This window comes from Callospermophilus lateralis, chromosome 18 (assembly GCF_048772815.1).
Source record: "Callospermophilus lateralis isolate mCalLat2 chromosome 18, mCalLat2.hap1, whole genome shotgun sequence".
NCBI lineage: Eukaryota > Metazoa > Chordata > Mammalia > Rodentia > Sciuridae > Callospermophilus > Callospermophilus lateralis.
The window spans coordinates 8543464-8560405 of record NC_135322.1 but is presented as its reverse complement, the minus strand read 5'-3'; the positions used below and the strand labels follow the sequence as shown (position 1 = coordinate 8560405).

The 16942-nt window shown below is 40.8% G+C and overlaps 1 protein-coding gene across 1 annotated transcript; it reads right to left on the bottom strand.

Moving 5' to 3' along the window:
• Positions 1–5789: 5789 nt before the first annotated feature.
• On the bottom strand, positions 5790–16921 carry LOC143383787 (sulfotransferase 2A1-like). The gene is made up of 6 exons (XM_076838711.1): positions 16786–16921; positions 14972–15180; positions 13363–13489; positions 10605–10699; positions 8738–8915; positions 5790–5903 (listed from the first exon to the last, which is right to left on the bottom strand). The coding sequence occupies exons 1-6, from the start codon at positions 16919–16921 to the stop codon at positions 5791–5793; spliced, it is 858 nt and encodes a 285-aa protein (XP_076694826.1). The 3' UTR covers position 5790.
• Positions 16922–16942: the final 21 nt, after the last annotated feature.

Here is a 16942-nt window from a genome sequence, read left to right as displayed (position 1 = left end):
GCTATAGTATCCCTTGAAGATGCTGGTAGAATTTCCCCTTCCTCTACTGTTGTCTCTTTGCTTTCCACTATACAAAGTCTAATCTGGGACAGAAAAGATCATTATTTATAGGACATATCAGGGCACATACAGGAATGCCTGGAGCCCTTAGTTTGGGCAATGATTTAGCAGATAAAACTACACATGACATACATGTTTTCTCTACACTAGAAGAAGCTACAAATTTTTATAAAAAGTTCCATGTCAATGCTAATACTTTCAAAAACATTTTAAAATAACTAAGGAACAAGATAGGCAAATAGCAAAACAATGTCAAAATTGTGTGACCTTTTTACCACAAGTTAATCTTGGAGTCAATCCTAGAGGACTGGTACCTAACCATATTTGGCAGATGGATGTCACACACTTGCCAGAATTTGGAAAATTAAAATATTTGCATGTTACAGTTGATACTTCTTCCAGATTTTTGATGGGCTCCCTTCCTGCCAGAGAAAAAACTAAAGATGTTATAGCTCATTGCTTACAAAATTTTGCCACTGTGGGCGTTCCAAAACAGTTAAAAACAGACAATGCCCCTAGTTTATACTTCTACCTCTTTTAAACAATTTTGCTCATCATTTGGCATTACTCATATAAGAGGAATCCCATACAATCCACAGGGACAAGGCATAGTTGAAAGAGCTCATCAAACTATTAAAATGTACTTATTAAAGCAAAAAGTGGGAATTGGGAAGGGGTATATAATCCCCAAAGATAAACTTAAAATAACCCTTTTTACTCTAAACTTTTAAAATTTGGATTCATCAGGTTTTAGTGCTGCGGAAAGGCATATGTGCCCAAAAAATGTACATAAGCCCAAGGTACTTTGGAAGAATATTCTAACAGGACAGTGGAAAGGTCCTGACCCAGTAATTGTCTGGAGTCAGGGGTCTGTTGTGTGTTTCCACAGGGAGAACAGCAGCTGATTTGGATTCCAGAGAGATTAACTAAAGCGATTTCTACGACCAAAAAGAAGATGATTTGGCTCAAATCCATAACAGCTGATATCCAGAACTCCAGTTTGGCTATCCTTACATCTGTGACAGAACCAGGATGCTTTTTTTCAATGTCTATTTTATTATTGCCCTTTCCCACATCATGAAGTTCTATTTTGTTTTTTGAGCTCATACATACCTAGGATAATGTTTTGCTGATCAGTTCTATTTTTGACTATAGAGTTTTTAAACATTGCAATGGAGATTTCACCTGTAAAAAGTTATGGGGCCTTTACTATTATGTTATGTGTTGTATGTATTATATTATGTGTGCACAACTTGTGTTTTGTGTTGTATGTTTGTATGTACGTATGTCCATATATCATATATGATGAGCGCTCATGAAAAAATGGATCCAAATATTTTTTTCTTATTCATGTGATTTAAATAGTTTAATTTAAATTGGGTAAACAGCTGTTGAGGATTGTTTTAATATGTGAACAAAAAAGGAGGTTAACAGATCTGTTTACTTTCACCTTTCCTTTTCATTATATTTAATAATTCTGTTCAAGAAAATGTAAATTGTTAAGAAAATTGTTTTCTTTTAGTGCTTTCTGGAATGTTACATAACTTTTTCTTTAGCCATTATTGCCAGAATTCCTATCTTCATCCCAGTGCCGGTGAAGACAAAGATAAAACCAATCTACAGCTTCTGCAATAGCTATCACTGAACTGCTTGCAGAACTTGCCTGGACTATGTGTCACTTGTATGCATTGTGAACTCACTTGTATGCATTGTGAACTATCTGTTGGTGCAGTGACTTGTGGTAGTGTTGGGGTATTTTTGCTGATGATGTCATCAGTGGTACAATTTTTCCAAAAGGAGCCATCAATTGGCTTGGTGTATCCTCCTCCCTTCTGCTTGTGATGGTTGTTCAGCTAAAATTTGGGGGCCAACAGAGGTGAGGCAAAGAACCTCACCCCTCCCCCCCCGCTGGTACAAAGACCTATCCACAGGTGTGGCTGTATGCTGGACCAGTAGTCAATGACGGGTAAGATCCAACTGCAATGGTACCAACCTAAGACAGGAGGCTGACGCCTTGAGGTCAGCTCATCCGATGATGGGTAAGGACCATATGTAATATTGGACAACCTAAGGCAGGCACGGTCCCTAAGCCACATGCTTGTTGTTTAAACAGAGAGGGGGAGATGTTGAGATCCACAGCCGAAGGGGCCCCAGCAAACTTCCAGCTGCCAGCTGATTGGCTCCTCTGTGGTGATGCTCATTGGGCTGTTTCCCCACCCTTTCAGACCATGGGGCTGATCATTGGGGGACTCTTTTGTCTCAGCCCATGTGACCCAATCGGCCTCAAGAGCAGGAGGAGTGGGAGGGGGGGTTGAGAGGCTTGTGGGAAGCCGGTGATGGCAGTTGGGCTCTGAGGGAATTCTGAAGAGCTCGTGTGGTGCAGCGTGTGTGTTCTAAAAATTAAGTTCGTTTCTGTTTGATAAGTGGCTCATGAATTGTGCCCAGCCAGACTGTGGCAGGAGACAAGGTGGGAGTTTGTTCAATGGGTACAGTTTTATAGGTAGATTGGAGGAATATGTGCTGGTGTTCCATGGCACAGCGTGCCACTATGTTAACAATAATGCATCATATATCTTGAATTAGTTAGAAGTTAGAAGTAAGGATTTTTAATTACTTTGTCCTTTGTGGAAGCTTGAAGTTATCAGGGTGCTTCTAGCTACATAGTTTACATAGATATGGATCAGCATTGGCTATTCAGAGTTTGTTTTCACTTTCTGGTTTGCCCTATATATATGTCAGTTTAATACTCATCATATTTTATGAATGTTCTCTTGATTAAAAATATCAGATCCTTCCCTTGAAATGGCAATATTTTTCTGAGTCTGTAAATCTTTGTTTTTTTTTTTAAGAGAGAGGTAGAGAGAGAGAATTTCAACATTTATTTTTTAGTTATCAGCGGGCACAACATCTCTGTCTGTATGTGGTGCTGAGGATTGAACTCGGGCCGCACGAATGCCAGGCGAGTGCGCTACCGCTTGAGCCACATCCCCAGCTCTCTTTGACCATTTTTTAAAAATCATTATCAGAGAGGATCTTTATCATTTCAACATTGTTTTTCTTTTCTACCATTGTGTTTATATGCTTTATTGAATTGGATGATTGTAATGTTGCTGGCACTTCTTTGAATTTCAACTGTATTTGTGATAATTTTTATGTTTTTATCTTTAGTTTTATAGGTTTATGAATAATATTCTTCTGTTCACAGGGTCAGAATTTGAGGTACTTGGGATAATGTTTGTTATTTTTCTGAACACTCTGGTGTGAATTATTCACTTTGAGGAGAAGTAAATCCAGAGATGGGAAGAGGAGAGGGCAGTGGAGAGAGAGAGAGAGAGAGAGAGAGAGAGAGAGAGAGAGAGAGAGAGAGTATATGACCATGGTCATACTTGAATTCATTCTTTGTTGTAGGCAGCCTAAAGTACTGACTTACCCATGTCACTGAGAAAAACATTTTACTGCTTGTTCAATTTTAGCTAAAAGAAATTTCATGGTAGACACTGCCAGCAAATTGCATAAACCAAGTCATTCTGTATGATGCCATCTCTTAGTTCTCCATATTTGGAGCCCAGATATAGTAAATGGGTATAAGAGAAGCCAAAATTATCAGTGAACGAGAACCTCTGCTCATATCCTTGATAACACAGGTAAAAGCCGGAAAGAAGGAAAACAAAAGAAAACTACACAAAGCCCAGATAATAATTAAGAACATTAGAAAGTTCTTAAAGAGGAAAGTCATCACTAATTGAAAACATAACCGAATTCATTTACTTCACACTGAAAAAACTGAAAAAGACTAAGATTTTTGAGGCCAAGCTTTGGGGAGGGACAAAGATTGGTTTGGACAGCTAGAAGGCAAAGAAGGTGGGAGGCTCTGACCAGCAAAGCCACGACAGGGAGCCTAGTGTGCAGAAGGGCCACACAGTGGGGGGGAAGAAGGAGCAGGTGGGAGTGGGCAGGAAGGACTCATGACTGGAGACGTCTAGGGCCACTCCCAAGGCCTGGATGGGACATGGTGTTAGTTCACTTTGTCTTACCGTACTCAGTCTTTATGGGAGGAGATAAGTTAGATGCATTTAGGTCAAATCAACCTTGTATTTTATGAGCCACTTGAGAAAGGACGAATAGGCTCAGCTGGAGAGTTGAACAGAAACCTGATCCAAGCTTTTAGAGCATCACAGAGGAGAGACACTACAAGAAGGCCAAGATGGCAAGCTTCTCAATTCCGCTTTTTTAGCTAACGATTGCAAATCTGCAGGACCAAGTGAACAGTCACGGCCTTTACCAAAATGGTCTTCAAATTCCTTTAAAGAATCCTCAGCAAATCTTATCATCATTGCCTCATATAAGAAGTGTTTTCCACATCAAAGTACTGGGAGACAAATACTATATAGCTCAGCAGCATGACCTCCAAAATTAGTGAATTTTAAATTCATCTCAAAGCAGGCAGAGGTAGAGGTATCTATGTGGATTTTACCTTCATTACTAGATTATTGGAGAAACATTTCTAATACCTACAAAAGGTGAATGAGTGAACAGTCAAGTTCAGTGCTAGAGGTACACCCAAGGAAAATCTTACCTTTGTTTTTGTCATGCTTACCCAATTTCTGCTTTAAACAGGAGAATATTGGTGAGATGGAACCCACAGTCATTTACAGGAGAATAGGTAACTAAACTGAGTCCCAGGTCTCAATTCAATCCTGAACTCCTCTATACATGTCAGCTCAGATAAAACTCTATTTCAGATGCTGAGGAGAAATAAGAGTCTATGAATATATCTTACCACTCAGCATTTATGTAAGTTTTAAAAGTTCCATACATACCACTTATTAATTATGCTATAAACACCACTGTGAATGAAAAAAAAAACTATGCTGAAGATTATACTCTACAAGATCATCATCATAATGAATTCTGGAGAGATATGTAATAGAAAAAGAATCTTAACTGCTTCTACATTTTATTTCTTGTTTTAAAAATGAGACATAATTGTGGATGATAATCATGTTAATTTTGTAGGCTTCTATGTGTTTAAAATATTAAAAAGACTTTTTAAAAGGTAGAATGTGATGAAGTGAATAGGGAAATCCCAGTCATTTTTCAGAAGCAAGTGTTCAGAGACACAAAAGGGATAATTGAAGGCTTTAAAATGAAGAAAATGTCTTTTATAATTATTATTAGTATTATTTTGGTGTTGAGATTTTAACCCAGGGGTATTTAGCCACTTAGCCATATCCCCAGTCCTTTTAAATATTTTATTTAGAGATATGATCTCGCTGAGTTGCAAAGTGTCTTGCTCAGTTGCTGAGGCTGGCTTTGAAGTCAGGATCCTCCTGCTTAAGCCTCCTGAGCCACTGGAAGTACAAGCATGTACCACCATGACCCACAAAGTCTTTTTTTTTTCAGATATTTGTAATTATACATAGGAGTTAAGTTCATACAGAAAAACTCATCCATGCACGGAAACTGATTTCAGTTCATGATGCCCTTTTCCCTGCTGTTCCCCCTCCCTCCTCCCATTCTCCTTCCCCCTCCCATTCTCCTTCCTCTGTGTGACTAGATTTCCTTTGCTCATCTGTTGATGTTTATTTCATTGGTTCTTTATGTTATTCTTTCCTTCCCTTCCACTTTCCTATAGAAATAGTTTTAATGCTAAGAATCCCTCTGTTCTGTACATATCTCAGGACAGAAAACAATGTCAGTATCCATAAAAGATTCAGAATTTTTTGGACATCACTCCCATGGGAACAGGTCTTTGGGGAAACCCGCCATCTTCTCCTGGTAAACTTTATCCAAGGCTTCAGCTTGGGCCACTGTGAGGTGATTCTTCCAGTCCCCAACGATGCCTGGAAAACATGAAGTAGACACAGATCAGATCTAGGGAGAGGTCTTAAGATGGAGACCTCCTCCCTGCTCTGTCAAGACAGCAGAGTGACCCCTGGGACATGGTGAGGCCTTCTCCTGCCTGGCCACCATGTGCATTTCCCCTTCTCCCTGTCTGGAAAGTGTGTCCTGACTTTCCTCCCTTTTCAAATAAAGCTGTTCAGAATCCATACGCAGTGAGGCTGGGTATAGATCAGAAGATCTGGACTATAACTAATTCTGACCACTTGGGTTTGAGCACTTTGATGCCAGACAACAAAATTTCTGACCTAGATGATCAGAGCAGGTCACAACTAGTCTTTGTGCTTTTGGGCTTTCTCTGTGAGAAGTTCTTCTGCACGTGGCACCATGTGGATCCATTGGCACAGCCAGTGGCTCCAGTCACTTCTGGCTCATGTCTCCGCAGATTTCCAGTCTCCTTCAGCCAAGTTCCCTGGTGATGTTGAGGCTCTAGGTGTAGGGTCCTTGTTGATTCAGACTCCATCCTGGGACTGCCCATTGGCTCTCTCGGCTCCATGACACAGTCTTCTGATTCAGCCTCAAGCTTGCCAGGCTGCCCCCTCCTCAGGGTGTTTACCTTTCCTGCTCCTTACCCAGAGTGCTGTCCTAGCAGACATATTATGTCATGTCCGTTAGCCTAATTCAACTGTTGACTCAGTGGGGCTCTCAGTTCTAACCATACAAATCCATCCTTGCTGACTTCATAGCAATGACCAAACATTTTATGTTCTACGCATTTCCTTTTAGAATGTCCATACAGAATGCATGTCTCAAACATTAGGACATCAAAAAATTTTATAAACTGCATGATTTAACCCTTCAAAGAATGACATAGTATATGTTTAATAAATAGTTGTTGAAAGAATTAATAAATAATGAGTAATATACTAGCACAATACCCTGTTTTACAGAAAAGGTTTTACAAAATGCCCTGGCAGGATGACCCTGTGGGAAAGTGGTGGGGGTCAAATGGAAACTAAAGTTATGAACATAAGTCAGACCCTTTTCATCTACCTGCCTGGAAAGTGTGTCCTGACTCCCTTCTCTCCCAAACCATCCTGCACAGAATCCCTAGGCAGTGATGCTGTCTATCCAATAAGAACACCTGCACTATAACTAACTGACCACTTCTTGTTTCAGAACCTTGCCCAAGCTATCAAAATTTCTGACCTAACTTATCAGACCAGATCAAAACTAGTCCCTCTGCTTTTGGCCATTCTCTGTGAGAAGTTCTTCTGCATGTGGCACCATGTGGGTCCATTGCCAGATCCAGTGGCTCCAGTCCCTGGTGGCTCAGAGTCTCCCAGGACGTCCACTCTCCTTCAGCCAAGTTCCCTGGTGCTTTGAGGCTCTAGGTGTAGGGTCCTTGTTGGTTGGGACTCCGTCCCTGGGACTGCCCATTTGCTCTCTCGGCTCCATGACACAGTCTTCTGATTCAGCTTCAGACATGCCAGGCTGCCCCCTCCTCAGGGTGTTTACCTTCCCTGCTCCTTACCCCAGAGTGCTGTCCTGGCAGATACCTCCACCTCTGTCCATTGGCCTCACTCAAATGTTTACTCCAATGCAGTGACTCAGTGGGGCTCTCAGTTCAGAACCATACATCACCATCCTCGTTCATAGCAATGATCAAACATGATATGTTCTATGTACTTCCTTTTTGAATGCCAGAAGGTATGCATTTCTAACATATTAGGGTATGAAATCATTTTTACAAATTTCCTAAGAATTAGTGCTTAAAGTAATGACATAATGACATATAAGTTCAGTAAATAATGTTTGAAAGGATAAGTAAAGAATGATTAATATACTAGCATAATAGCCTGTTTTCCAGAGAAGAATTTTTAAAAAATGCACTGGCAGGGTTACCCTGTGGGAAAGTGGTTGTGGTGGAATGAAAGCTAAATATATGGGCATAAGTCAAACACTTTATTCATTTGATTATAGCATTATTTTATGTGTCATATAAATTAGTTTTCACTTTTGAGACCAATTTCATTCATTAATAAAATTTATAACAATCTCTAAACTGTTAAATGCATGTAAACAATACACTCAAATGAATATAAAGTAGCAGAATGTGTAATATGTAATTGTTATCCTATAACCACTTATTCGTACCCTATTTTCATTAGTGGAATAATCTTTACTGATTTCTTCTGCTAGGCCTGGGCTCTTCCACTGAGTCCCATCCCCAGCCCAGTGCTCTATCTTCTCTGTCTGTGCTCCAAGTTCACTGTGTGGCAGAAGTCCTGACCTCTTAAATATCTTTTGAAGCATTTAGAATATTTATTCCATAATTTATCATTACAGATACCTGTGGACTGGAGGAATTTTAGAAAAGTAGGTTCTGTGAGTATTTGCAGTAGACATTTTCAATACACTTGAATCCAAGGGTGTAGATATGATTCATGGGTCTGCACAGTAAGGAGGCCTTACCCTATCTCATAGCAAATGACCCACTCCCTACTTTCTGCTGGTTGGTCTTTGTAGATCTCTTTATTTAGGGCAGTTCTCTATGTTAAGTCACCTGTGGAGTAGCCCCAAACAACCATCTTCAAAATAACCCTCCTCTCCAAGACTGAATCAACTTTCTTCAAGTGCCTACAGCCCATCCCAGGACCATGAAAACTTTTTTTTTTTTTTTTTTTTTTTTTTTGCCACAAAGGCGCATGCAAAGCTTTCTGGGCTATGAATCATTTCAAGTTGATGTGTTCAAATACCTTCACTCTGGGTGTAGGGTGGTAAACATAGAAGGCCTTCCACGTGTTTCCGTACATTCTGAAAACAGAGCAGTTACCTTTTCTTGTAATTTTGAAATGCTTAGAAGAGAATTCTTCAAGCAACATTTCAAGATTGGACATCTTGTTTTCCTTCATGACTTGGAAGGAGCTGTTTTTGAGGACTGAGTCCAGTTCTTCTGGATTTAGCTTCTTTCCCAGGAACTGAGCAATCTTCTCTATGGCGCTTCTTGGGTCCTACAATGTGAACAATCAAGAGTGAGGCTCTGAACAGGAAGGACAGCAGAGACGGGAAATTGGAACAGAAGTGTCAGGAGGGGTGTGGGGGAGAAAGAGGAGTGGAGTGATATCAAAATAAGAAAAGACTGAAATGGATGCCAGACGGAGGGAGAAAGAGAAAGGGGCCAAGAAGAGGCGTGTGAAGTGTGTGTGCGATGTGAAGATTGGGGTGCATTCCCTAGAGAGGTTGAGTTTAGGACACTCCAAAGGCAGGCGTTGGGATTTCAAGATAAGGCAAGGAGATAAATGTCCCAAAGATTAATCCTTACACCCAATGATACTGTGTTTCTTAACTGACACTTGGATAACCCATAGGGCTTTAAAATATCTCCCTAAACTTGACCCCATGATTATTGATGTATATTCCTGGGAGATCACACCAAGGAAATAGGTCTTCATAAGAAGAAACAATTTGCTTGAAATCCTAGACCTTCCTCTTAGGATGATAGTGCTTTTTATTAGTTTTTTCCCCCATGAGCCTCAGGCATTATATAAAAAAGACACACAACTGTGTCAATAATTTACAAAGAGTGTTGCGTGATTTGAGAGGGGACGTGTGGGAGCTTGCTGCTGAGGTGGCTGAAGGTGGCATCAAGGCCCTTGGTGGAAATGACTTCATGCTGAGAACCCAGCAGAACAGGAAGCAGCTGTAGGAAGGTGAGCAGGGTCCTTCCTCCAGGGGAAGCAGATTCCTGTGCCTGTGGCACCTTCTCTGTCCCCAAGACACACTCGAGGCCGAGTGTTTTCTAAAGGTCTGTTCACTCTTCTACTTTTTTTTTTCATTTTTTACCACTTCTGAAAAAGCTTCTAAAAATTTTAAAGCTTTCAGTTACATATGGACCTATTAAACTCACACAGAACACTGGGCATTTTTGTGCAGTTTATGTGACATTTTTCTGCTCTAGCAGAAAAATAAAGTTAGAATAAGTACCTATTTAATGTGTAACAATCCAATCAGTATAAGTGGCATATCTACCAACTCAGTTAGTTTGTAGATATGCCACTTATACTACTTAGTTTGGAACATTTAAAATCCTCTCCATTTGCTGTTTTGAAATGTATGATTGATTACTGTTCTCCACAGTCACCACACTGTGCTACAGATCATCGGAAGTCATTGTGTTACCCAGCTGTACCCTGTACCCACCCACCAGGGCTGAGTACCATCTGCAGACCTTTCCTGTTTCTCCAGCCCCTGACCCCCCACAACAGCTACGCAGTTGTGACTTCTCACATTCACCTCACCTCATCAGTCAAGGGGAGAAGCCAGAGAGGAGAACACAACTCTGGGATTTAATGCTTTCTGCCCAGTCTCTTCTGATGGCTAGGTTTTGTGACCATCATAAGTCCTGAATGCAGAAACCTTGGCAGCCCCAGGTGATAGCATAAGCTGTGGCCCTCAGCTTTTGTGTGTAGAAGGGTTCTATAGAATCGCCAGATGCAATAAACTGGAAAACATGAAGGAAGCTTGGGGATGGTGAAGCAGAAACACAGCAAGGGAGACCAATCTTTCATATATTTTTAGTGACCTTCAAGAGGCTGCACTTTGACAGCCTCTTGGTGGAGCAGAGACGATGAGGACCTGGGATGTCGGAGGGAGAAGGATGGTGTGGAGCTGACAGGCACTGATTATGAGAGGGGGCTCACCTTCTGCAGCTCTTCATAACTCAGCAGCAGGACATTCTCTCTGTCTCTCATGGACATCCAGCCACGAATGTGCTCAAACCATGATCCATAGGGCACTGTGGGGCAGGCACAGGGGTGCAGGTTACATACTACCAGGGGCTGGGCTGTCCCTGTCACTCTTCACTCCCTGACAGCTGGATTCATGTACAATCGAACAATCCTCCTCAAACTAGGTAGTGAAATAGAGATAGGGACCATTCCTGAATTCATTTTATGAAACCATATCATACTGTTAACCCAACCCAGACAAAGACACACCAAGTAAGAAAACAACTAGAACACAGACACAAAAGGATGTATTAAATATCAGCAAATCATATTCTACATGAAGATTATACACACGACACGTTGTGTTCACACTTTAAGATTATACATCACAACATGTTGATTTCATTCCAGGGATGTAAAGTTGGGTAACATATGCAATTCTATAAATGTATTTCCCCATATCAATAAAATTTGCCTTGACAGAGGAACTTGGCTGAGCATAACAAAGGCTATATGTGACAAACCCAAAGCCAATATCATGCTAAATGGGAAAAAACTGGAAGCATTTCTATTAAAATCAAATACAAGGCAAGGATGACCACTCACACCAGTCCCATTCAATGGAGTTCTTGAAACTCAGGCCAGATAAGTCAGGCAAGAGAAGGGAAATCAAACTTTCATAGGTAGAAAAGAAAGAAGCCAAATTATCAGTGTTTGCAAATGATACGAGATTATGCTTTGAAGACCCAAAAAGTTCTCTGCAAAAACAGTTCTAGAACTGATAACAAAATTCAGCAAAGTTGCAGGATGCAAAATTCATATACAAAAATCCAGAACTTTTGTTTGTAACAATGATGAATCTGCTGAGGAAGAAATCGGGACCACAATTCCATTCAGAAGGGTCTCAAAATATACCTAGGTAGCTGGATGTGGTGGTGCACTCCTGTAATCCCAGCAGCTTGTGAGGCTGAGGGAGGAGGATTGTGAGTTCAAAATATAATCTCAACAATTTAATGAGTCCCTGTGTAACTCAGTGAAACTGTGTCTCTAAATAAAATATAAAAACAAAGGGTTAGGGATGTGGCTCAGTGGATTACATCATGGGTAACACACAAACAAACAAATACAAACAACAACCACAAAATCCTAGGAATAATCTCTCCAAAGAGGTAAAAGACCTCTCACAATGAAAATCATAGAACACTGAAGAAAAAACTTGAAGAAGACAGTATAAAGTAAAAAGCCCTTCCATGTTCTTATATAGGCAGAACCAAAATTGCCACATTACCAAAAAATCTACAGACTCAGTGTAATTTCCATCATATTCCAATGATATTCTTCAAAAAATATAAGAAACAGTTCTCAAATTTAAATGACAAATAAAAGACTAAGCTTAGCCAAAGTAATTCTGAGCAATGATGAAGTGTTGGAGATGTGGCACTTAACTAGCACCTGCAAGCCCAGGTGTAATCCCAATGCCAAATAATAATAGAAATAATGCTGAAGTTATCCCATTTCCCACTATCAAATCATAGTAAAGAGGTACAGTATCAAAAAAGGTACTAATATCAAAACAGACACATAGATCAATTGAATACAATAGAAGACACAGAGGCAAATACTCAAGGACAGAGTCATTTGATCCTTAACAAAGACACCAAAAGTAAATATTGGGAAAACACGGCCTGTTTAATAAATGGGGCTTGGAAAACTGAATATCTACATGTTGAAGATGAAGCTAAATCCTGCACAAAAGTCAAGTCAAAGTGGGCTAAAATTTATAGAAATTAGACCATAAACACTGTAACTATTGTAGAAGATATGGAGCCTACACTCCAGCATATAGGTGCAGGCGTGACTTCCTATAAGACTCCTAGTGTTCAGGAAAGGAAATCAAGAATTGATAAATGGAATGACATCAAGTTAAAAAGCTTCCACCCAGCAAAGAAGAGGTGGCCTACAGGTTGGGAGAAAATTTTTGCCTCTTTGACAGAGATTAACTTCCAGCATATATAAAGAACTCAAAAATCATAACACCCCAAACCAAATAACCCAATCAATAGATGAATAACTATTTCACAAATGGAGGAATACAATAATTAGATGACAAAAATTTCAACATCTTTAACAATGAGAGAAAAGCAAATCCAAGCTACATGAGATTGCATCTCACTCCAGTTAAAATGGCAATCATCAAGAACACAAACACTAATAAGTGCTGGTGGGAATGTGAGTGAAAAGCAGCACTTACACACTATTGGGATTGGAAATTAGAACAACCATCATGGAAATCAGTGTGGAGTTTCCTCAAAAGACTAGGAATGGAACCACCATATGACCCAGTCATAGAACTCCTTGGTATTTATCCAAAATAATGAAAGTCTGCACACTATAGCAGTACAGCACACCTATGTTGATGCCAGTTCAACCCACAGCAGCTAAGTTAGGGAACCAGCCTAGGTGTCCCCTGACTGATGAATGGATAAAGAACATGAGGTCCATGTACATGATGAATTTTACTCAGTCATAAAGAAGAGCTAAATTATGCCATTTGCAGGAAAATGGGTGGAACTGGAGATCAGAATGTTAATTGAAAGAAGCCAGACTCACAGAGTCATGGGTTATCTGTTTTCTCTCATATGTGGAAAAAGAATAAAATAGGGTTACCACAAAATTAGGAGAAAGAACAGTAGAGTAGAGAAAGCAGAATTATATGTCACAGAACACTCACCGTTTCCTTCCATGAACCACTGAAAATACTGTTCCAGTGACTCTGGTTTCTTACATAGTTTTGTCATAGTCCAAAAATAATAACCTGACATAAGAACATCTTTGGGATTTCTCATGATACATATCACCTTAAATTAAGGAAAAATGAGAGAAAGAAAAATTAGTCTGAATCATTCATTTCCCACCTTGATATTAATCTTCACCCAGGCAGTTCTTACTTAGTCTTGATTAAAAATCAATGGGTGGGCTGGGGATGTGGCTCAAGCGGTAGCGAGCTCGAGTGGCATGCGTGCAGCCCGGGTTGGATCCTCAGCACCACATACAAACAAAGATGTTGTGTCCGCCGAAAACTAAAAAATAAATATTAAAAAAATTTTTTTCTCTCTCTCTCTTTAAAAAAATCAATGGGTTCCTTTCATGAATTAGTTAAAGCATTCATTAATCAAATACTTTAACATTCCTTTTTCTATATTCATGTGCTAGGAGTAGAAGAAGAATAGCTTTTCTCTTCATTCTGGGATATTAGTCTACTTAACATGGGAAGCTGCTGGATAGCTTTAAATGGTAAGTGGTGAGGTATGTGTATGCTTTCCCATAATCATCATGAGCATAATGGATTAATAAATTACAGTATATTCAGATTTATGACAATACATAGTCATTCACACAGTCAAGACCCTATAGGAATCTCACCGATATTACATTCATATACCAGGAATGTATTTGTGCAAAGTTCAAGAATAAGCAAAAGTAATCTGTAGTTAAAGTACACGGAGTGCTTCCCTCAGTGGGTGGACCCTACTTGGTAGCAGGGGCCTGGAAGACTTTCTGGATGGTAGAAGTGTCTGATCCGGATGATAGTTGCCCAACTGTGTACTTAGGTGCATACTAAGAGGCTGGTGTTTAAGATTAGAGATCACACACACACACACACACACACACGCACGCACGCACACACACACACACACACACAGAGGCACCACTTGGTACTGGAACATCAGAATTTGACTTTGTATTTGCACTGACTCTCCTTGTGTTGTTACTAGAGGTCTCGTATCACCTTAGGCCTGAGTTTAATCAAGCTGAGGTTAATAAACCCAACAGAAGACATGGAAATAGGTCTATGTGGACAATCTCACCATCTGGAACTTTATTACATTTCCAAGGCAGGAGAATATTATCTAGGTTTCCTGGTGTTTTTAAAATAAAAACATGAAACGTTCAGAAGTCAACACACCTTAAGACAGGATGTTTCTAAATTTAGTCTTTGGCATGCTAACATGGATATCCACTGTCTGTGCTGATCACCCATCAGCCATAGGGAGGCTGGAGTGGCTGCTGATCACAGAGCACAGTGATGTGCAGTGGGCTGCTGTGGTTAGACAGACATTAGCCAGTCACTTTACCCTGAATTCAGGGTAGGCTAATTTGTGGAATGGTCCACATCCTTGTACTCAAGCATGGTCTGAGTTGTGGCCACATTACCTCACCTAATGTCTAATAACCTCAGGTCTCACCCAACCCACCCAATGAGTAGACACCCAGAAAGATACAGGAGTTATCTGGGCACATGGAAGGGCAAAAACATTGATCAAACTTTAGGAACTGACCTTGGCCTTGGACGTGAACAAAGATGTAGGGAAGAGATGGAAGGGGAGGTGAGAGGCTAGGAGTCTTGGGCCCTCTCTCTCCTTTAACAATCTACAACCCTTATTTGACTCTAACCAGGGTGATCGTTCCCAGATTGGCACAGACTGAATCCACTTGGTGTCCCCTTTGGAGTGAATCAGGCAGAGAATTTCAATCACCCAGTGACTTCCTAGATAAGGAAGGAAAAAGTGATGGTCACTTATTTCAACATGACTTGTGAACAAAAAATTATGATAAAATACCTAACGTACACTTTACCATTATACCCATTTAAAGCATGCACTCAAGTATGCTAAGCAGCATTAAGCACATTCTTATTGTTGCTCAGTCAATGTCAAGAATCATTTCTTCTTGAAAAACTGGAACTCTCTGCTTATTAACTACATATCCCTACTTATTCCATCACTCGGTTCTTGGAACTCACCATTGGAATTTCTGTTTATATGAACTTCACTATACTAGATATTTTGCACCAATGGAATCATATAGTATTTGTCCTTTTGTGTTCAACTTATTGCATTTAGCTTGATGCCCTCAATATTAACCTATGTTGTAGAAGGTGTCAGACTATTCTTCCTTCTTAAGGCTGAATCATATTACATTGTGTCAACATGTCACATTTTGTTTATGCATTCATCTATGAATGGATTTTAGTTTGCTTCCTCCTCTTGGCTCTTTGCTGGTATCCTTTTAATATGTTATCACTCCCTGTGGGGCAAGTGCATGGAGTACTGCATACACGGCATACATTAAGGGTGTCTGAGTGGCAGGTCACTCCCCTTCTGTTTGGCATGTGAGCGTCAGGCCTCTTGCTCTGTAGGCACAGCCCTGGGCATGAGGCCATGTGTTGTAGTCCCTGTGCTTGCTCCATGGCTGACTCCTCGATTGGTTGCTGCAAGGTCAGTTAGCGGAAATTGCATTGTGCATCTGAGTGGCAGGCCACTCCCCGGTGCTGGGTGTGTGAGGGGCAGGCTGCTTACCCTGTAGGCACAGCCCTGGGCATGAGGCCATGTGTTGCAGTCCCTGTGCTTGCTCCACAGTCCATTCCTCAATTGGTTGCTGCGAGGGCAGTTAGCAGACATTGCATTGGTGGCTGCCTGTAATCTGCTTAGCTACTGCCTGAGTATATATACATGGAAACTGCGCAATAAAATCAGACCTGCTTCCTTCTTGGTCTCCAGAGGTTCTGATTACTGACTCCGCAACCACACTCTTCTCTACCCTGTTCCATGGACCTCCTTGCTGGATGAGAGACAGACCCCATGAAATTCCCCTTGACTCTTCAGCCCCATGCCTCTTCCAATGACATTGGCCTCAATCCTCACCTGTGCAATGCTCCTGTCCCCACTCCTAAAGTCCTCATAGTCCCTTGCTCATTTCTGATTTCCAGCCATTGCCCATGCTTATTATCCTACTCTGAATTATCCCTCTTCACCTCATGACCTTGATTTCAGTCTTTTTATCTCTATTTAGCTACTATTTTGCTATTAGATGTTCATGGGTCATGTTCTTCCACCCACTTCTGCCATGCAACCACACACAAATGCCTCAATCTGCTTAGGATTCACTCCCGTATCTCCCTCCAATAACTTAGATGATCCTTGCTCGGCATTACACCACTCTGCACTCGTCTGAACTGAAGTGGCTTGGGGCACTACCCTTCCTCCCCAAGCAGGGGTCCCTGGCATGGAGAGGGCAGGCCATCCATCTGCTGAGTAAGCGAAGAACGCAGCCATCGCCTTTCCCATTGATGGTCCCTGTCCTGTTTCCTTACCTGATTTGGGGTAGGTCACCAATACTGTGTCTTTATCCTTTAGCACAAACTGAGCACCTGCTTCTTTCAAAAATTCATAGCTATAACCAAGCACAGGGAAAGGTATCCCTTCAAACCACAAGTAGCCATCTGTCATGGTGATGAGCTCTCTGTGCGA